Below are 21,608 nucleotides of genomic sequence, written 5' to 3'. Positions count from 1 at the left end.
GTACATTGTGTATGTGCTGTATGTAAGTGCTGTACAGTGTGAATATTGTATCTATTGTGTGTGTACAACTGTGAGTTGATAATACAATCAAGCACATGGTACAACGTAATTGAAATGTTATAAAGAAATACTACATGTAATTATTTGTAAGAAATATTAAATAAAGTATCTTTAAACAAGGTTAAGTATTGAGCAATTGATGAAAATATGGTTCTTGTAACTCTGCATTCCTCCTTGCAGCAACAGTTCAATATTCACTAATTCAGCATTCAGGGCAAATATGTAGACCATAACTACTCTGGATAATTAGGATTGGCTATATTAGTATTCTGTACCTACTTGCCCTCCTTATCAATAGGTGGTCAAAAGAATACCATTAGTCCCTTGTGGGTAGTTAGCTTTTTTCCAGATTTTATTTGGGGTTTTGTTTGCAGTGCAAATAATGCCACAGTGAACCTAGTATAAAACACCTGAAAGAATACCTTTCAGATAGGTTTAGGATAGATTTCTAAAGTTGCAGTTTTTAGGAAATAAAGTTTCACAATTCCTGTGGTAATTCTTTGCATTGTTTTTCTTACTTTTCAAATTTAGTATATTTTAAACTTTTTATCCAGGAGAGGGAGCTAGAATATCAGCCATTATAGCTGTAAGCACTTAAGATAAATTGAAGAGTCAAATTATTTTCACAGTATAGGTTTACAACTGTGATTTTGTACTTAAAAGAGTGTTGTCTTTTCATATTTTTCTAAAAGCTTGCTGATGGTATCATTTGAAAGTGAGACAGGCTTATGGAATTAATAATTCCTACAACTTTGCTGTGGTTAGGATAGATTGACATTGATACTCCCAGATTCAAACTCATGAATTTAGTATTAGTATAATTTTGTTATTCTCTTTCATTCTTGTGTGTTCTTTCCTTTGGATGTAGAAATCAGGTATTCATTAACTCAGGAAGTGATGAAAAATAGAGGCAAAAGTGAAATGTTTCTCTTTGCTTCTGTATAGGGTTCACAAGAGTGAAATGTTTCTCTTTGCTTCTGTATAGGGTTCAGCACCACCCCCTTCTCCAACACCAAACAAAGAGATGAAGAACAAAGCAGTTCTTTGCAAACCTTTAACAATGACAAAAGCTACTTACTGTAAACCTCACATGCAGACCAAATCTTGTCAGACAGGTAATTTAAATTTTGACCTATTTGCTTCCTTCTACTTAAATGCTACTCACTTGAATAAGATGTGTTTTTTCCCCCAAAATGATAGGCTACAGAGAAAATAAATCTTTGGGTCATTTCCTTTTCTTTAGATTTTTGCTTACCTAATTTTGGATATTACCTTGAATCTGATACAATGTCAAAAGTGAAAAAATATCATAACAAAAATTTTCTTGAACCTACTAAAATTGTGTTGTTCCCTCCGAGATAGTCATCTCTTTGTGGTCTATAATGGTGACTATTTCTTTCCTGTCAGAAAGAAATGAAATGATTAAAATATGTATTTTCATCAAATTTACAATGTAGGCTGCATTTTAATTGTTTGATTAAGTAAACAATCAAGGGCAGGATACTAGAATGTCTGGATAATGTCGTTTTTAAAGGCATTTTTTTCTTAACTAAAAACAAAACAGTTATTATTTGCTCTAAGTTAAAACAATTGCTGTTTTGTGTTTCATTGTTTTTAAGGAATCTAAAATAACTACAAATTTCTTTAAAATGGATAATGATAAATTTCTCTTTATCAAATTATTTTAACATTGAGCAGTTGTAAGTGCCAGTTAACATTGTTTCTTACACATATGCATTGTTTTTAGATGATAATTGGAAGACAGAATATGTTCCAGTGCCTATCCCTGTGCCTGTGTATATCCCAGTACCTATGCACATGTACAGCCAGAATATTCCTGTTCCTACTACAGTTCCTGTTCCTGTAAGTCAGATTTTAAGCTCTTTTTTGTTTTGAGATTTTTATCAGGTACAGGTATGAAAGTAATTTTGCTGGAATTACTAGTTTAATGAAGCTGATAAAACTCTTTACCTTTCTTCAACAGTTAGATTTGGTTGAATCTTTGTGGTGATCATGCTTTGTGTTTAATCAAGTGTATACTCATCCTTAAGAGAGATGTTTAACAGATACCTGTGTCTGCTCTGTGCATTTGTATTTTATATTTGGGTTCATTTTCAAAAGGAATATTTGTAAAGCCATAAAGTTTAAAACTGGAACATAAGAGTTTCATATAAAATAACATTACATTTCATCCCACATCACTTGTAATGCCTACAATGCTGTGGTCAAACTTGGCTGTTGTATAGTCCCCTGCGGGACTATATTTTTTAGGAGAAATACCTAAAAAATTATTTTTCTCCAAAATTTTATTTCAAAAAGTAACTGTTTTGGGCTTTCCTCTTACCATAGCATTTTAGTTTTGATATGTGTTCTTTGGAAAGCTTTTATTCAGTATGATATTTTAAAATGGGTGATGTAGCAAAATAAGTTTTAAATTGTTTCATAATCCCTAATACTAAAATGCTTTGGTTAATTAGGTGCCCGTTCCTGTTTTTCTGCCTGCTCCATTGGACAGCAGTGAGAAGATTCCTGCTGCAATTGAGGAACTAAAAAGCAAAGTTTCTTCAGATCCTCTTGATACAGAATTGCTTACAATGTCAGATATGATGAATGAAGATGAGGAGAAAACAGAGGCATCCAATATCAACAGTGAGTTACAATATGTAAATAGGTGGCTCATTGGTTTTGTAAATTTTTTTTTCAACAAGTATTATAATTACTATAATACTTAGCATGGTGTTTTACTGTACTTCAACTTGATATAGGAGTAAGGAAAACATAACAAGAATGTATTTTATATTAAGAGATCCATTCTACATCCAGCATGGTACCCTCTTCTGCCAAACCCAATCTCCAATGCAGGAATTTTTATACTCCTGTTTTTATTTTTATATTTTTGAAATGGGGGTCTTGCTATGTTGCCCAGATTAGGCTCAAATGCCTGGGCTTAATTAATCCTGCTTCAGCCTACAAGTAGCTGCAACTAAAAGCACATACCGCACTTGATTTGTGTTCCCTATTTTAATTGTAACAGGATTTGACCATTAGAATCAAATCACGATTGTTAATAGAGCAGCAAAGATATAAAACTAACTTTTAGTAAATTTTAGAAATGATCCAAATTCTTATTCCCAATTTTGTTTTGATTTCTTAATAAAATTATTTCCATTGTTTTAAAATAAATCAATTTATCTTCTGTTAGAACACTGCTTGCTACATGGTGAAGCACCATCCTATGTGAGTGTGTTGTGTGCAGTTCTGTTGGAATATTTGTTCCTAGCTTTAGCCCTCTGGTGATACCCAGTATTTTATTTCACCCATGAGATGCTTAATTCCCTTTACCTTAGAGAACAGTTGAAATGTAGAAAGTATTTTGTAATTATAGTAGTTTTTGAAGTACTGTGATAAGGAATCATGGGATTAATTTAGTGGGTTGCTACCAGTATTTTTTTGTTTTTCAAATAAATGAAATGGAGCTGGACGCAGTGGCACACTCCTGTTACCCCAGTAGCTTGGGAGGCTGAGGCAGAAGGATTGCAAATTCAAAGCCAGCCTCAGCAATGGTGAGGCACTAAGCAACTCAGTAAACCCTGTCTCTAAATAAAAAGTAAAAATGACTGGGGACTTAGTTCAGTGGTAAAGAGCCCTGGGTTCAATCCTCAGTTTAAAAAAAGGATGCAGTGGTGAATGTCAACATGAAACCTTCATAGAGAGAGTAAATGTTTTTTGAAACCTTTTGTTTTCAGTTTCTGTGCATGGGTCTGTTTATCTTTCTGTTCTCCACCATCAGTCACCCTTTAGTATGTACAGGATAAATGCATTTCTGTGCATTACTGTGGTTATAGCACAAAAACTTCAGGCAACTGATTGAAACATTAGAAGTTGTGTGTAAGTGTATATGGAATGATGGAGATTTTTCTAGGTCTGAATTGAAGAAGAATATCTGAAAATTGCAGGGTTTGTGTTGTGTGTGTGTGTGTGTGCATGTGTGTGCCCATGTACCAGGAATTGAACCCAGGGGTGCCTAGGGCCTTGCTAAATTGACTGGCTTTGATTTTGTGATTCTCCTGCCTCTGCCTTCCAAACTGCTGGGATTACAGGTGTGCACCACCATGCCCGACTGAAAATTGCAGTTTTTTAATCCCTCATTAGTTTATTTCTGGTGAGATTTGTGACAATACATATTGGAATTATTTTACTATCAAAGCACACTTATTAACTTTTGAAAAGGGACAGATCAAATTTATCACATTGAAAGTTTTTATGGATTTAGGATTTTTTTTTCTTTTTTTTTTTTTTTTTGCGGTGCTGGGGATTGAACCCAGGGCCTTGTGGTTGCAAGGCGAGCACTCTACCATCTGAGCTATCTCCCCAGCCCAGGATTTTTTTTTTTGAAGTTTGTTTGTTAAAATAGCCATATGCCTTTTCCTTTTAAGTATTCTTGTATTGCATTTATAATTAAATGACTTCCTTTTTTGCAGATTAAATACACTGTTGGGGTTTTCTATTTTTATTTCTAATAAAATTCTGGATTAATTACAGGTGTAATTATTGAAACTGATATAATTGATTCAGATCTCATGAAGAGCTCTGACTCGGAGACACAGTCCAATCTGCCTGATGTACCATATGAACCAGATTTGGATATTGAGATAGATTTTCCTAGAGGTACTCAAAATACTTTGATTGTTCAATCATTGATTTTTAAAAAATGTTCATGTCATTGCCTGTAATGCTCATAAGTACGTCTTCTTTTTTGATGCTAGGAATTCTACCACTAAGCTACACTACCCTCAGTCTTTTCTTTTTTACCCAAATAAAACTTAACAATTAGCCTTCAAAATAAGGCATAGAATTGAGTTGTAGCAACATAAAAATGATTGCTTTGAGCTTTAAAAAAAAAACTCTGAAATTATGGAAAGTCTGGTAGAGCAAAGAATAAAGTGTGTGTGTCTGTGTTTAATTTAAACAATATGAATAACATTTTACTTAAGAATTTTTGAAAATTGACTTTCTGGGGGAAAATTCCTTTCAGGTCTCTTGTAAAAGAAATGTTCCATTTCTCAGGATTTATTTTCTAAATGTATGAATGACTAATGAGCACATCGAGTAAGATATAGAACATTGGGGGAAGATTTAATAGATTGAAACAGATTTGCACTGTAACCTTTTAAATTTTATAATTGAATTTCAGGTTGTAATAATTTTTCTGATTTTGCACATATCTTTGAAAATTCCTGTTGATGTCCATTATATATATATTTTTTAGAATCTGAATAGCATTTATCACAGCTCACAAATCACGTTAGGTAAAGCAAATCATCTACTCCCCATCCCAGTTCAGGTTGTCTCCATGTGTGAATGCTTGTTCATATTTTCTGGTTCTTTGTTGGCTGTGTTTATGTAACAGAAACCTGTGGATTTGCATTTGAAATAAAAGTTTTTCTGATTTATTGTTAGCTGCTGAGGAGCTTGATATGGAAAATGAATTTTTATTACCACCTGTTTTTGGAGAAGAATATGAGGAGCAGCCCAGGCCTCGATCTAAAAAAAAGGTACAAAATTTAATAGCATTCTTGCATTCACTTAATATCTATATGTAGGAATATCTTTATAGGCACAGAGTAGTAAGATATAGTGATCATTTCGTGTGCTTGTGATATGATAAGATAATGTTTTTTAGGTTTAAGACTAAGGAATTTATTTCTAAGTGCTAAAAATGTCTTAGACTTAGTTGGTATCATACAAGAAGAAAAAGATATTATGACTACTTAGATTTTCTTTTAAAATTTATTTTGATATAAGTTCAAAATAGAAGATAGTTGCTTAACAAAATAAATTGAACTGTTTGAGAAGAATTGATAGTATTTTCTAGGGAACTCTTTTTTTCACTATTTTGATGAGATTAATCAACAAGGATGAGAATCAGTTCATTTTGTGTGGCCCCTTTTAAGCATTCTAATATAGAGAAAGACATGCTGGAGAGTTGATCATTCATGTAGACCAAAACTTAGTGTACTAACACATGGTAATTTTTGAATCAACAAGTTTCTGACTTACAACATGAGGCACGATCAAAAGACACTATAACAAAGAAGAGTTTTACAAATTTCCCACAAAAGAGAGAAAACTGAAAAAGGAGTTTTTGTTTATCACAGAGTGAAGTGAACTCTTATATGACCCTATATGCAATATTTAACTCAAAATGGGTCACAGACCTAAATGTAAGAGCTAAAAATATAAAACCCTTAGAGGACAAACATAGACCTGAGTTTTCTTGACTTTGTAGCAGACATAGTTCTTAGATAAGACACGAAATGCACAAGGAAGAAAGGGCAAAAAATTAAGTTGGACTGAAGCAAAATGAAGACCTTTGCACTGAAAATTGTCATCAAAAAGTAAAAAGGAGGGAACTGGCAATGTAACTGAACGACAGAACACTTGCTTGGCATGCATGAGGCCCTGGGTTTAATGCCCAGCAACAGAAAAAAGGTGAAAAGAAGTCGAATGGTCCTTTCCTATAAGGTGGAATTATTGAAAAGTTCTTTAATTAATACTTAGAGTCCATTTATTCCAAATTATTAGTTGGTCATATGTTTATTTTATTTGATTTTATTATACAAAGTGATTTGTTTAAAAATATGACATTCCTGAAATTCCATTTCAAGAAATGTTACAGGTTACTACCTATTGTCAGATTCAGGAATTTCAGCCAATTCTAAAGCAAATAAATACATTTCTTTTAAATTTGCCTTTGTTGAGAGATGGCTTATGTAAAGTCATGAAATAATGGAGCCTAAAGACCATTTGCCATGTGTTTTACTTCCTAATAGGGAACCAAGAGAAAAGCTGTATCAGGATACCAGTCTCATGATGATAGTTCTGATAATTCAGAATGCAGCTTTCCTTTCAAATACACATATGGTGTAAATGCTTGGAAACACTGGGTCAAAACTAGGCAACTTGATGAAGATCTTCTAGTATTAGATGAGCTGAAATCTTGTAAGTGTTTTTTTTTTTTTTTTATTGTAAACAAATGGGATACATGTTGTTTCTCTGTCTGTACATGGCGTAAAGGCATACCATTTGTGTAATCATAAATTTACATAGGGTAATGTTGTTTGATTCATTCTGCCATTTTTTCCCTTCCCCCCCACCCCTCCCACCCCTCCCCTCCATCTATACAGTCCTTCCTTCCTCCATTCCTGCCCCCCTCCCTAAACCCAACTCCAACCCCAACACTAACCCTTCCCAACCCCCATTATGTGTCATCATCCACTTATTAGCGATATCATTCTTCCTTTGGTTTTTTGAGATTGGCTTATCTCACTTACCATGATATTCTCCAGTTTCATCCTTGTAAGTGTTTTGATTTTATTTTTTCTTAAATCCTATTTGAACATTTGGTTTTCATTTAAAAAATGTAAATAGCTTAAAACAATTTTAACAATGCATTTTATTTTAATTGAAAGTTTTTAAAAATAAATTAATTTTACAAAGTTTCTTAACCTTAAGTGAGAATTAATAACAATTACTAACTTTTGTTTCTTTTTAGCTAAATCAGTAAAGTTAAAAGAAGATCTGCTCTCTCATACCACAGCTGAGCTTAACTATGGGTTAGCCCATTTTGTCAATGAGATCAGACGACCAAATGGAGAGAATTATGCACCTGACAGCATCTATTATCTCTGCCTTGGAATACAGGAGGTTAGTAATTTGTTGGCTCCTTTCAAATGTAATAGTAATAAGGAAAGTTACTATGGTAGTTCTTGGAGAGAGAATATGCTTCCAGAATATTAAGAATTTTTTTTTTAGCTTTTATTGGCTTACCAAGAAAGATAGGCGTTTAAGCTGAGCAACTTGGGAGACTGAGCCAGCCTTGGCAATTAGAGAGATGCTGTTCAAAAAGAAAAAAACTAGAGATATAGTTCAGTGGTATAGCACTTGCCTAGCATGCATGAGGTCCTGGGTTAAATCCTTAGCACAAGGAAGGAAAAAAAAGAAATTTTTTTATTTGGAAATACCAGGATATTATAAAGGACTTTCCTATCTGTTTTTTTGTTTGTATTCTAACACAGTACATATGTTCCTAAAACCTTACAGGTTCTCCAGGACTGTGTGCTAAAACCAAAAAGAATTTATGGGAAAAAAATGGGTATGGATAGGCTTAAACTCATGCATCTTTTTTAACACTGGTTTCACAAAGTTGTATATTTGCCACAATGTATAGATGATAATCGGGATGACATTATCTCTTCTTTTACAAATAAATGAGTTCTCATAATTCTGGCTATAGACCCATACTGATCTACATGTGCACAGAATAATGTCTTAACTCTGTGTACAGAAGGTCTGTTTCATTATATGCTCCTGATAGGTAATTCTTTGGGATCATCTCATAAAAAGGAACAATCTTTTAGGGGTTTGAAGTAAACTATCCACATGTCTGAATCTGAGTCTGTTTCTCACAATAAACACAAAGATCAGTTTGAAATAATGACCTCTAGCTCTGAACAAATTCTACAGGTTTAGCCCAGAGGTCAGAAAAAATCTCCAGCTTTACATCCTTTGTATTTTGAAATGTGATAGATGACAGGGTAGATATCTTTAGGTCTAAAACAATGTTATGCTGCTAATAGATATTAGATACTGAAATAAGTTGCTGAATAAAATTGTCTTAATTTGTAATTTTACTAATATTCTTTTTGGGATAGAAATTTACCTAAGATTTTATAAGTAGTGATGGGAAAGTAATGCATGACTATAAATGATTGGGTATTCAAGGGCTATAACACATTTTGCAGTAACAACCTAAAAGAAATATAGTAGGCTTTATCTTATTCTCCTTTGAGCTCATGTGCTGTGAGCTTCATGTTTTGATGGTAATGTAGGTTCATAGGTTCACAACAGCTCTGAAAACCAGAAATTTTACTTCTTTTTATGAAAATGAGTTTGGTGATAAAACCTGGTTTGAGCTGTGAAGATGTTGTAGTCTTCATTTGTTAAATTTAGTGTTATTTTTATCCAAATAATATTAACTGTAGAATTCACTATAGAATTGTTAATGTTTCCAAGAAGTACAGGGTGCTAACCCAGATCACTCTAGGAATATCATAATTATGTATATGCCCTGTATTTTCTTTGTAAAATCCAAGATATTATAAATTTCAAGACATCTGAGCCATTGATATTATTTCTTCTTAAATGTTTATAAAATTCTTTAGTGAAGCCATATGTGCCCGAGGTTGATTGATTTTTGTGGGAGGGTGTTTTTAAATTACTAAATCAATTCCTTTAGCTGAACTAGAGCTATTTAGTTTTTCCTGTTTCTTCTTGAGTCATTTTGGCAATTTTGTTTTCTATTATTATTATTTTTTTTAGTTGTAGACGGACACACTACCTTTGTTTTTATGTGGTGCTGAGGATCAAACCCAGTGCCTCACATGTGCAAGGCAAGTGCTCCACCACTGAGCTGCAACCCCAGCTCCAACAATTTTTTTTTAAAGGAAAGATCATAAATAATTTTGACTTTGTAGACCAAGAGGCAAAACTCTAGGGTGTTATATAGCTATTTTGATAACTGCTTTAAATATAATCATTTATAAACGTGAGAGGGGAAAAAAATCTTAGCTCACAGCTTTTAAAACAAACAAACAAAAAAATAGGTAGTCGGTGGGATTGGGTCCAGTGGGGCTAGGGCTATAGTTTGCTTGGACTGCTTATCTAAGCTACAAGTATACCTGTTTTATTTTCTTTTTTTTTTTTGAGTGTCTATTCCTTATTAATTTCTTAATTTGCATGGACCCCCCCACCCTGTACCCTGAGATGGAAACTTAGATCATTGACTTTTAGAACTTTTTTTCTTTTCTAAGGAAACATTTAAAGATATAAATATCCCTCTAAAATTAGTTTACCTGTATCCCACAAATTTTGGTATGTTGTGTTTATGTTTTCCTAAACCTAATTATGGGAAGTTGAATCTCTAGATTGCTTTTTATTGAATGAAGTTTTTAAATATTTGAGCTCTAAATACTGTGGGAGCCAAATGGATTGCATAATGAATTATTATGATATGAATTATGTCTTTAGAAAGCCCCCTCCCCCCCCACTGATTTTTGTTACTGTGATAAAAATACGTACAACATGAAATCTACCATTTTAACTATTTTGGTCAGTGGCATTAAGTACATTCACCTGCCGTGCCATCACCACCATCCTTCTCCAGAACTTTATCATCTTGGTAAAACTGAAACTTTGTACCCACTAAACAAAAAAACTACATTTCTCCATCAAACCCTGGCATCCTAGATTCTATTTTCTCTTTCTATGAATTTGGCCACTGTTAAACTTGACCTGTTGGTTCTGGCTCATTTCATTTAGGATATGTTAGAATCCTTCTCCCTGCCTTTTTCCCTTTAGGTTCTTCATGTACCAATAAATGTTCATTCAAAAAAAGATTTACTACTGAACTATATTCTTTAAAATGGTTAAGATGGTAAATTTTGTGTTTAGCTACAATTTTAAAAAAATTGTGAAGTAGTCTCATTGAACACATCTGCAAAGACTGTGTGGCAGTTTTTTAAATTATTCAAAACTCAGTGTAAAGATTTCTAAAAAACTTTCCAGAAATCAATGCTAGCAAATGTTACTTCAAATACATACACAGAAATAAGAAGCTGAGTTTGGAAGATTGTGCATGTTTTTCTGTTCTCATATTTTGTTGGTTTTGTTCATATCTGACAATAGCAATACGAAAATATTAAAAAGGAAATATGATTCTCTTAGGTACCTCTAAAGAAGGATTAATATTTTTAGTTGTAAGGAGTAAGTCTTGTCAATGTATACAGGAGTAAGTAGCTACTTATTTTGTATATTGAAAAGGTAAACATAATTATGAAAGTTTATCAGGTACTATATGAAAGGAGAATGTAGCTTTTTTCCCCTTCTTCATAAACATAATAGTTTATTTCCCCGATTTTATTTAAGAAATGTTTATTGTGAAATGTTCATATAATATGGAAATGTTAGAGAAAGAAAATTAGAAATCCCAGAATCTTATGATAACCACTGTAACAGTTCATGTTTTTCATATGCTATCTTACATATCTAAGCATATTTCCTTTGTACCAAATTGATCATAAATGGAGCTGTGAATGCCTTTTTTCCTTTTTCCCTGCCCTGTCACTGTAAGCTGGATGTGTATATTTTTTATGTACGTGGTGAAAGATATAGAAGTTTTCCTCCTTCCCTCCAAATCTTGTAGAGTCATCGTAAAGAACTGGTGCTTTTATTTAGAAATAAAAGAGAAGATTTAGATAAGATTCCCAAAAGGATATTATTGAATTACAAGAAAAAATGTATTTAAAAATTTTTAAAGTTATCACCAGACTGCTTTCCAAAATGATTGGGGATCTTTTTACATTTGTGATTGTCACATTGTCTAGTGGGTTATTTTACATTTTCATTTTGTAGAGTTCCTTATTTGTTCTAGATGGTAGCTCTTATGATTTTCACAAAATACCCCTCTGCCAGGTTTTTGATTTTTTTTTTTTACGTTGTCTTTTATGGGTAGGAATGTGTGTTTTTAAGAGGAGTGAACTCTATTTACAAATTTAAAAGAATATAGTAAATTCATGTTGCTTATTCATCTAATTTCTATGTAAAGTGGATAATTTTCAAATATTTCTCCTAAAAATAGAACATTTCTAAATTTAAACTTTATCCATAGGGCCTTAGGATTTTGCTTTATTTTTTTGTAGCAATGATGAAGTTGATGGTTAATTCTGCAAACATTAGTAAAATGCCTGTTGTTAACTGGACATTGGAGTGGGCTTTGGAGATTGAGGTAGCATGATGAGGTTTACATTTATTGACTATTTACTGCTTTCCATGCTCTGTGCTAAGTGTGGGACATGGCATTTAATCCTCCTAACGACCTACCATTATCACCATTTTCTGATGAGGAAATTATGTTGCTTGCCCAAGTTATATACCTTATATAAATTTTGAATCTGGTGAGCAGTTTGACTTAAAAACCACTTTAATATGCTCTGCTCAAGGATTTGAAATACACAGATAAATAATATTTGAAATATACTATACTCATGGTATATTGGTAGTGCTGAATTTGGAATGAATTAATTTTATCTAAGTGTGTAATACAGAAAATGTAACCATGTAGAAGATGTATATTTAGTTGTAGGTGAGCACAATACCTTTATTTTATTTTTATGTGGTGCTGAGGATCTAACCAGGGCCTCACATGTGCTACCACTGAGCCACAAACCCAGCCCTAGAAGACATTTTAAATTGAGCTTTGAAGTATATGTAGAAATTTACTAGACAGAAAGGATGAAGGAAGGACAGTGCCATCCCAAGAAGAGAAATACATACAAGGGCACAGTTTTCCAGGAACTGCACAGTATGACTGGAATGTAGAATATGGAGTGGAGAGAGCTTTGGAGTGATGGGGGTTGAAGTAAGTAAGACTCATATTACAAAGGGCCTGTATTCCAATAATACTTCTAGTCTGCATCCTTTATCCATGTGACTGAGTTTTCAATTTATTTGTTTTCCTCAAAGTGCTGAGATTCAAACCCAATACCTTCAACTTGCTAAGCAAATAAGTGCTCTACTACTGAGCTACAACTCCACCCTGAGTTTTCAATATTTTTGAAGTTCACACTTGATTTTTTTTCCTACATAGACAGCTGAAGGCTGAAATATTTTCATTGAAACCTAAATTATTATGCAGAATTACTGATTCGTAGCTAAATAATGATGTATTTTTTACATTGTTTTAAATGAAACTTTATTCAGAAAACTTTTAATTAAAAATGGATTTTAAAGAATTGTAAATAGATTGTCTTAAATATACCAAGTAAACTTCATTTTAGATATCTTATATTTCCAGCTTTTATTTAAATTTTATAATTGTTTTATGGAATATATATGAATATATATTTGTATATAATTACACAATAAATTTCTTGCTTTAGCTCTTAAATACAGCTTTGATAATACATGCATATATATTTGTCATATTAGTGACAGTCTTAACTGTGTTTTATGGGACCTTGGTTCTGCTTCTCAAGTAACTGTTCCATAATAGTTATCTAACAATGTGCTTCTTTGTCCTACAAAGTATTTTGGTCCAAAAGAAACAGGGACCTTGAATTCTGGTTAGTGAAGAAGTCTTTTTAGAGTATAAAAGACACCATTAATTTTTATGTTGAAATTACATATTTTGGATATTTTAGGTTAAGTAAAATTTTTTATTTCTTTAGCATGGCTACTAGAATATTCAAAATGTTATATATAGTTTACATGTATTGCTCAATAGTATTTCAATACAGTCATCCCAAAATCATCTAGGGATCCTCTAATTCTTTCAAAGAAATCTTTCAGAAAATAAGAGCTTACAAACGAATTTTGATTTTAAAAAGAAGATACTTTTTCTTTTCTATTTTTTGGTTCTAGGATCTGAACCCAGGTGCACTTTACCACTGGGCCACATCCCTTGCCCCTTTTAAATATTTTATTTAGAGACAGTCTCGCTGAGTTGCTTAGAGCCTAAATTACTGAGGCTGGCTTTGAACTCTCAATCCTCCTGCCTCAGCCTTCCAAGCTCCTGGGATTATAGGCGTGAGCCACTGCACCCTGCCAAGAAAATACTTATTAATTCAAATAATTCTATAATTGAAGATTTTTTAATGAAGATAATTGCTTGCTTTTTTTTTTTTTTTTGGTGATGCTGGGGATCAGTCCCAGGGTCTTGTGCATTTTAGGCACGCACTCTGCCGCTGAATTATATAATCCCTGATTCTGAAGATAAGATTTTATTAAGATTGCTACTTTTCAGACAGGCTTATATTATCAGAGAGTTTTCCTGGCATATGTTTCTGTCCTTGAAAGCTGCTCCTTTGCTTTTTTTTTTTTTTTCTGAAACCATAAGTTTCTTTTCTTCATAGGTTCCCATTTGATTTGAAGGGGTTTTGGTGACAGGGCAGTCATTTATATATGGATGAGGTGTTTTAAGTTAAAACTGCCTGTAATGGAAAACAGCAGCAAAATAATAATATGGCATTGTTTCTTAGGCTACAGCAATGACTAATAAAGCATATTCAGTCTATAACAAGGACAGCAGATCACTTAATATATAACATATTGCCTGGGGAAACCTTTCTAGAAGGAAAAGTATTGGCATTTCATTTCAAAACTACTTTTAGTAGAACTGAGTGGGTTTGGCTTGTTGTTACTAACGTTCTGAATATGCATAGAAATTATTTTCACTTTGTTGCTACAGGTGAAAATTTTATCTCAGTGTCATTTCCCTCATTTTTTATTATGTGCATTGCTTTATGGTAAGAGCAAAGAATAAAAATTGCTGTTTTAAACTTGGAGATTTTACTTTTATGATTGTTTTATATAATATGCAATTAAGTCTACATCTTTAAAAATCTAGGAGCCATACTTTATAAAAATTTATAGTCCCATTAAATGGATGAATCACAATATTCTATTTTAATCAGTTATTAACCATAGCATTGAGTTTTTAAATAGTTTAGGAAATGATATTTTAGAATTTCTGCCCTCCGACCAAATCAAAGGCAAGAAAAGAATTTGGCATCATCACTCCATTGATTGCAAGTCTTTTATCAATATGTCTGTCAACCTATTTCAAAGTTATTTGTTACTGTGTTTTCGTACTGAATTTTGGGATTATGCCAACCAGTATAATCTGACTCACAGAAGTAACATTATTAGATTAATTCAGATGATGATACTCTGGTCTTGGTTTTGATTAGTGTGTGTGTGTGTGATGTACAGTTTTTCTCTTTTGCTTTTCAATCTGTGTCTTTTTATTTGAAGTCGGATTTTTGTTTATAGCTTCTTGTTCCCCACTCCCCCTTTAATTTGACAAAATCTGTCTTTTTATTAGTGTGTTTGGACCAAGGACCAACACATTTTTTAATGAAAGACTAGATAATAAATGTTTTAGACTTTACAGGCCATGGTTGTGCATGTAACCATTCAGTGTAGCAGGAAAGGAGCCTGGAAAGTATGCAAATACGCCAGCATCTCTGTTCCAAGGAAACTTTCTTTGTTTACAGAAATAGACAGGAGACTGGATATGACTCAGGAACTGTAGTTTGCTAACCATGCTTTAGACCCCTTATAGATGATGTAATTACTGCTGTCAGGTTAAAATCAGTTGTTCTTTTGCTGTTTTGTTTTCTTTCTCTGATTTTTCATCTTTTTCTGCTTTCCTTTGAATTTTTTTTTATTCCATTTATGTACTTAATTGATTTATAATTCTCTTTGAAAATATTTTTTAGATATTGATAGACCTTTATTTTCTTAATACATTTATATGTGCTGCTGAGAATTGAACCCCCTGCTTCACACACTAGGCAAGCATTCTACCACTGAGCCACAACTCTAGTCCCTAATTATCTCTTTTTTAGTGATTGCAGTTTACAATATACATCTTTGATTAATCATTGTCTATCTTCAGATAATATTATACCACTTCACATGTAGTGTAAGAACTTTACAATAGTACACTCCCGATTCATGCCTTAAAATCTTTGAGCTGTTGTTAGCATACCCTTTACTTTTTATATTATTTTTAAATCCCACTATAAGTGGATTTTTGCAGATTTAAAAAAAAATTGTTTTAGACCTTGATTTTATTTATTTTTATGTGGCGCTAAGGATTGAGCCTAGTGCCTCACATATGCTAGGCAAGCATTCTACCCCTGGGCTATAACCTCAGCCCAATTTTTGCAAATTTTAAGTGTTTAAATTATTTTTTAACAACTGTCATTGTTAAGATTTAAGGTCTGAGCCAGTGTGGTAGCACATGTCTGTAATCCCAGTGGCTCAGGAAGATCACAGGTTTGAAGCCAGACTCAGCAATTTAGTGAGCCTGTAAGCAACCTAGTGAGATCCTGTTTCAAAATAAAAAAAATAAAAAGGGCTGGGGATGTTGCTCTGTGGTTAAGTGCCCCTGAATTCAGTTCCTAGTACAAAAAAGAAAAAGAAAAAAGGAAAAGACTTAAGGTATAAGATTTGCAAATTTATACTGGCTCATAGATTCTTTCCACACACAGTCAAGCATATTGAGACAATAAGGAGTAAAAAACATTAGCCTAGTGAAGTCAGGGCTTGAAGAAAGCTTTTAAAAACCACAGAGTAACATTTCATCCCATACTTACCCCTTAGTATTTTCCCTTAATCATTAACTCAGTTACTCTTTGAAATTTTTATTTTTCTCCATGAATTATAGAATAAACACGGAGACTGTTTTTTGTTTGACAGATTAAAGATTTCTTATCTTTTTTTTTTAACACTTGGGATTCTGGACTGTGTATTTTAACTTTGAATGTTTTAAGCAACAGATTAATTGATAATTTATGATTCCTTGTGATTTGTACATATACACATGATGCTAGTAATCTTTCATGTTTTATTAATATGCTTGCTTTTCTTATACGTGCTTTTGTTTATTTTTTCTTAAGAAATACAAAGTGTAATATATTCTGCTTATTTTTTTTAAGTACTTGTGTGGTAGTAATCGAAAGGACAACATATTTATTGATCCAGGATACCAGATGTTTGAGCAAGAATTGAATAAAATACTCCGGAGTTGGCAACCAAGCATACTCCCAGATGGTAATGTTACTTTAAGTATAGGTATTGATAACTTGATACAGGGATTGTTATTTTTACAGAAACTATGTTTAAAATAATTAGGAAATAAATTAGATGACATTTTTAGAGCATTTACTCATGAGCTTATCTGTTCATTTCTTTTTTTAAAAAGAAGTTATTTAGGTTTATGTTTGTATGTATGTGGTGCTGAGGATTAAACCCAATGCCTCACACATGCTAGACGAGCACTCTATGACTGAGCCACAACCCCAAGCCTGTTCATTTCTTGTTGAAAGAAATGAATATGGTCAGTAGTGTTTATGACAAACTCTTTAAGAATGTGACCTACTTTATGAAACTGAATGTTTGTGTCTAAAACCCTACAGTGGAGAGGTAAATTTCTCCTTTACCACTGTGATGTGAGGAAAATGTGTATGTATATGGAAATCATCTTTTTTCCCCCAAGCATTTCACATATTTAAATTATTTTCTGACCATTATCTGCTTGCCCTACCATAGGGCAGAAGCAGATGTCCAGTCCCTTATTTTAGAGGTGATGGCTTCATAGATTGCTGTGTTTCCCAATCTGTGTGTTACTAAAGAGTTACATGGGTAATTCTGAAATTCATTCTGGTTGATCTGTTGTGAATGGAAATTTGGTATAGATTTGTTTTAAATTAACTTTATTTCTGGATGATTAAATGTACATGGTTTTATTTATGATACTTCTTTTTAAAGTAGTTCTTTCTATTTAAGGGTCAATATTCTCTCGAGTTGAAGAAGACTATCTCTGGAGGATAAAACAACTAGGATCACACTCTCCAGTAGCTCTTTTGAATACCCTGTTCTACTTTAACACTAAGTATTTTGGCCTCAAAACAGTGGAACAACACTTAAGACTTTCCTTTGGCACTGTGTTTAGGCATTGGAAAAAAAATCCTTTAACAATGGAAAACAAAGCATGTCTTCGATACCAAGTATCTTCCTTATGTGGAACAGATAATGAAGGTAGTGTAACAGATTTTTTTAAAAATATTTTTTTAGTTGTTGATAGACCTTTATTTTATTAATTTGTTTATATGCGGTGCTGAGAATTGAACCCCTTGCCTCCACGTGCTAGGCAAGCACTCTTAAGCTACAACCCCAACCCCAACCCCAGTGTAACAGATTTTTATTTTGAGATTTTCTGTGGTGGGGATACTCAAATCTTACTTTGTGTCACTCATTGAGAACCTCAAGACTGTCATTTTCATAAAACAAGACAAATTATGAAGTCTTATAATGTCTCAGTTCCTTTTGTTTGAAAAATTATGCATTACCAGAATCCACAACATAGAATAATAAAGGGCATCTATTTCCATCTAACTAAAACAGATGCTAGGAGTGACTAGTACTATCTTTCCTTCAAGGTTGGCTTTAGGTGGTTTACTTTTTATTTTTTAAGATAAAATTACTACTGGAAAAAGAAAACATGAAGATGATGAGCCAGTGTTTGAGCAAATGGAAAACACGTCCAATCCTTCTAGATGTCCTGTGAAAATGTTTGAATGCTACTTGTCTAAAAGGTGAGTTTTAATGAGACTTAGCTTTTAAAGATAGTAGTGTAAGTTGGTTGAATTTAACATGACCAAGAGATGATATTTCCCCCCCTATCCTTTTTTAGATCTCTCTTCTGGCTTATACTTAAGTTCATTCAGTTATAAGCTTTGAGTCCTATTATTGTGAAATACCCAGCTTATCATTATACCTTAGGATTCAGGCATATGTATGTGCTTGTTGTTGTTCTTTCTAATTGATTATACATGATGGTAGAATGCATTTTCATACATTGTACATAAATGGAGCATAACTTTTCGTTCACATGTGCTGAGTCACACCAGTAGTGCAATCATACATGTATACAGGATAATAATGCCTATCTCATTCTACCATTCTTCCCATCCCCACTGTCCTACCTCTCCCTTCACTCCCCTCTGCATAATCCAAAGTGCCTTCATTCTTCCCTACCCACCCACCACTATGCATCAGCATCTGCTTATCAGAGAAAACATTGTTTTTTTAGGGGGGATTGGCTTATTTCACTTAGCATGGTATTCTCCAGTTCCATTCATTTACTGGCAAATGCCATAATTGCCTTCTTCTTTAAGGCTGAATAATAGTTCATTGTGTATGTGTACCACATTTTCTTTATACATTAATCTGTTGAAGGGCATCTATGTTGGTTCCATAGTTTAGCTATTGTGAATTGAGCTGCTGTAAAACACTCTGTACTAAAAAAATTATTGTTGTCCTCTTTAAAAAAATTGAGGAAGCAGTGGAACAACTTTTTCTGTAAAGGGTCAGATAAAAAATATCTCAAATCTCTTATTGCATGTACTTGGTTCTGCTGTTAGACCTAGAAAGCCAGATAACTATATATCTGACAGAGTACCCCTGCATTCCTGTACCACAAAGAAAAAAATAAATGAGAAGTGATTGGAGATGAAAATGAAGTACTTATATTTAAGAGAAAATAGCCCATTAGTAAGTTCTAAAGGATATAGTAGAGTTCTGAAAGTAGTTTACTTTTGAGAGACCAGTAGTTTTCTGAAAGTACTATACTTTTCAAAAACTGCTGCTGTTTTTTCTTCAGAAACCAGCTGGCATTTAAACGTTTTAAAAATGTTTAGGAACCATAGATTATTTTATGCTTATTCATTGTTTTAAGTAAGCATTTTCTCATTTTCATAAGATTAGCATGAATTCAGAATGTACTTCCTTACAAAAACAACTTTATAATTCATAGTTAATTTCCCAGGATGGCTCTCAAGAACTTACAGAAACATTAATATCACCTATAGGATGATAGAAGTATTTCTGACCATGGCTTAAGGGTAGCTCTGTTGAGTTGCAACAGGATCATTGTCATCCTGTGATATTATTTATTAGGTGGAAACGTGTCTTATTCTTATCTCTTTGGTCCTTTACATTTTATCTGCTCTGTAAGCATTTTTATTATGTGTTGCCATATTCATTAATTCTGACATACTTTTCACATTTCACTATCTCTGAAACTGGGTAAATGTTTAAATTGATGCATCTTCAAATTATAATTGTCACCATTAAGAAATGATTAAAAAAAAGGTGTCTTAAATAATATGATTTCTGAGTTCTAAATAATTTTTGAACAGAAAGTAATAGGGAATTTTTATAAATTTTATGAAATTGACCTTTTCTCTCCTTTCCCCCAAAGTCCACAGAATCTTAATCAGAGAATGGATGTTTTTTATTTGCAACCAGAATGCTCTAGTTCTACAGATAGCCCTGTCTGGTATACATCTACTTCCCTGGACCGAAACACCTTGGAAAATATGCTCGTACGGGTTCTTCTAGTAAAAGATATTTATGATAAAGACAATTATGAACTGGATGAAGACACAGACTAAAAAGGAATGTTTCAGAAGCAATCGGGATAAAACAGCATTAGATAGTCATGCTGCTAGATCTTCATTATGGAAAACATTTCAAGTTTACTCCTTCTGTTTTGAGTTTTGTAGCAGTATACCCACACTGGGTATTACCATGTAAATAATCTGTGAGTGAAAGTTGCCATTATTCTATGTAGTGGTTTTAGAATACTTAACAAATACATTCAAATCCTTTTTTTATTATTTATTTGATTAGGTATGTTTGTAACTTTTTACATTACAAAATACGAATGAGAATGTGCCATGTATAATTTTTTTCTTGTAGTAAGAAACATCCATATTGCACAACTCTACTGTCGCAAAGCTTCCTCAAAAAGGGGCGCTTTTACTGGGTTCTTGACCAGATGGTTGTGTATGGGTAGCACTACTAAAAGTTTAGAACTTGCAGTGTCTTTCAGAATTTTTAAAATAAACTGTAAACTAATAGGCTGGGTTTTGTTTTGTTTTGGGGGGTTTTTGTTTGTTTGTTTTATGTTTTAGTTACTGAAGCCTTACAAGGTTATGTAGAGAGATACCATCTTCTGTACCAAAAATAGACAAGAGAATGCTGTCAATATTGGTGTACTGTAATGTGAATCTATACTGGTGAAAACAACTTTTTGTTCCCCTTATTAAAACCTTAGTGTCCTTTTCTCATTTTGTGGCTTTCTGCATCACCCCAATTTAAAAAAAAAAAAAATATATATATATATGTATATGTATATATATGTGTGTGTGTATATATATATATATATATATATAAAATGACTGTAAGTTGAAAGCAAGATCATTAAGACATTTTTCTTTGTAAAAATGTCTGTTGAAAGTATAAGATTCTCTTTTCTTTTTCTATGCCAATCATAATGAAATTCCCTTCATTGATAGAGTTTTGATTTTTTTTTTCTTCCCCTTCTCCTTAAGGATATAGATCATGCTGCAATATTACCTGTGAAGTACTCTAAACCTTTACCAATTTTATTAGAATTCTTGTGCCTGCTTCCAAATATGACTGATGCATACATTGAGTAAAATTATTTTTAGAAATGCCACTCTTAAAATAGTCAAATAAGATAGTGTTACCTTTTACTATGATGATTACCAGTGTAGTAATTCTGATTATTTCAGATGAGTGAAGAGTAAAGAAAAACTGGATAAAGTCTGTCTCAGAGAAATCATGCTCGATGTTAGATTGTTTGGCTTTTTAAACTTTACTTCTTATAGAAGATTGCATTTAAAAAAAAATTGTGCTTCTGCATAGCAATTTATCTGTTCAGACCTTTTATTTTAGAATAAGGAAGTTTACTTAAAATCCTACTTTCTAAAGACTGAGTAAAGTGCTAGCTGCAAATTATCATAAAGAAGTCATTTGGCTGATTTGTATAGCATGTGTGTAATCATGTTAATTTCTTGTTTCTAAATCCTGAATCACCATGGTGACATTAGTTT

General features: G+C 32.8%; 1 protein-coding gene across 9 annotated transcripts in view; it reads left to right on the top strand.

Annotated features, from left to right (window-relative positions):
* The window catches only part of Zmym2 (zinc finger MYM-type containing 2), a 91,545-nt gene extending 70,730 nt beyond the window's left edge, over window positions 1–20,815 (top strand). For all 9 annotated transcript variants that reach the window (XM_047553024.1, XM_047553022.1, XM_047553025.1 and 6 more), the window contains 11 exons: window positions 1,046–1,175; window positions 1,808–1,923; window positions 2,538–2,709; window positions 4,603–4,728; window positions 5,521–5,615; window positions 6,894–7,062; window positions 7,616–7,767; window positions 16,623–16,737; window positions 17,473–17,724; window positions 18,161–18,281; window positions 19,949–20,815. In XM_047553024.1, coding sequence (XP_047408980.1) covers window positions 1,046–1,175; window positions 1,808–1,923; window positions 2,538–2,709; window positions 4,603–4,728; window positions 5,521–5,615; window positions 6,894–7,062; window positions 7,616–7,767; window positions 16,623–16,737; window positions 17,473–17,724; window positions 18,161–18,281; window positions 19,949–20,141 — 1,641 coding nt within the window. In that variant the 3' untranslated portion in view covers window positions 20,142–20,815. The remainder of the gene's footprint in view (window positions 1–1,045; window positions 1,176–1,807; window positions 1,924–2,537; window positions 2,710–4,602; window positions 4,729–5,520; window positions 5,616–6,893; window positions 7,063–7,615; window positions 7,768–16,622; window positions 16,738–17,472; window positions 17,725–18,160; window positions 18,282–19,948) is intronic.
* The last annotated feature ends 793 nt before the right edge of the window (window positions 20,816–21,608 follow it).

The sequence above is a fragment of the Sciurus carolinensis genome, chromosome 5 (genome assembly GCF_902686445.1).
Source record: "Sciurus carolinensis chromosome 5, mSciCar1.2, whole genome shotgun sequence".
Classification (NCBI taxonomy): domain Eukaryota; kingdom Metazoa; phylum Chordata; class Mammalia; order Rodentia; family Sciuridae; genus Sciurus; species Sciurus carolinensis.
Note: the sequence above shows the minus strand (reverse complement) of the source record. Positions and strands in the feature narration are given on the sequence as shown.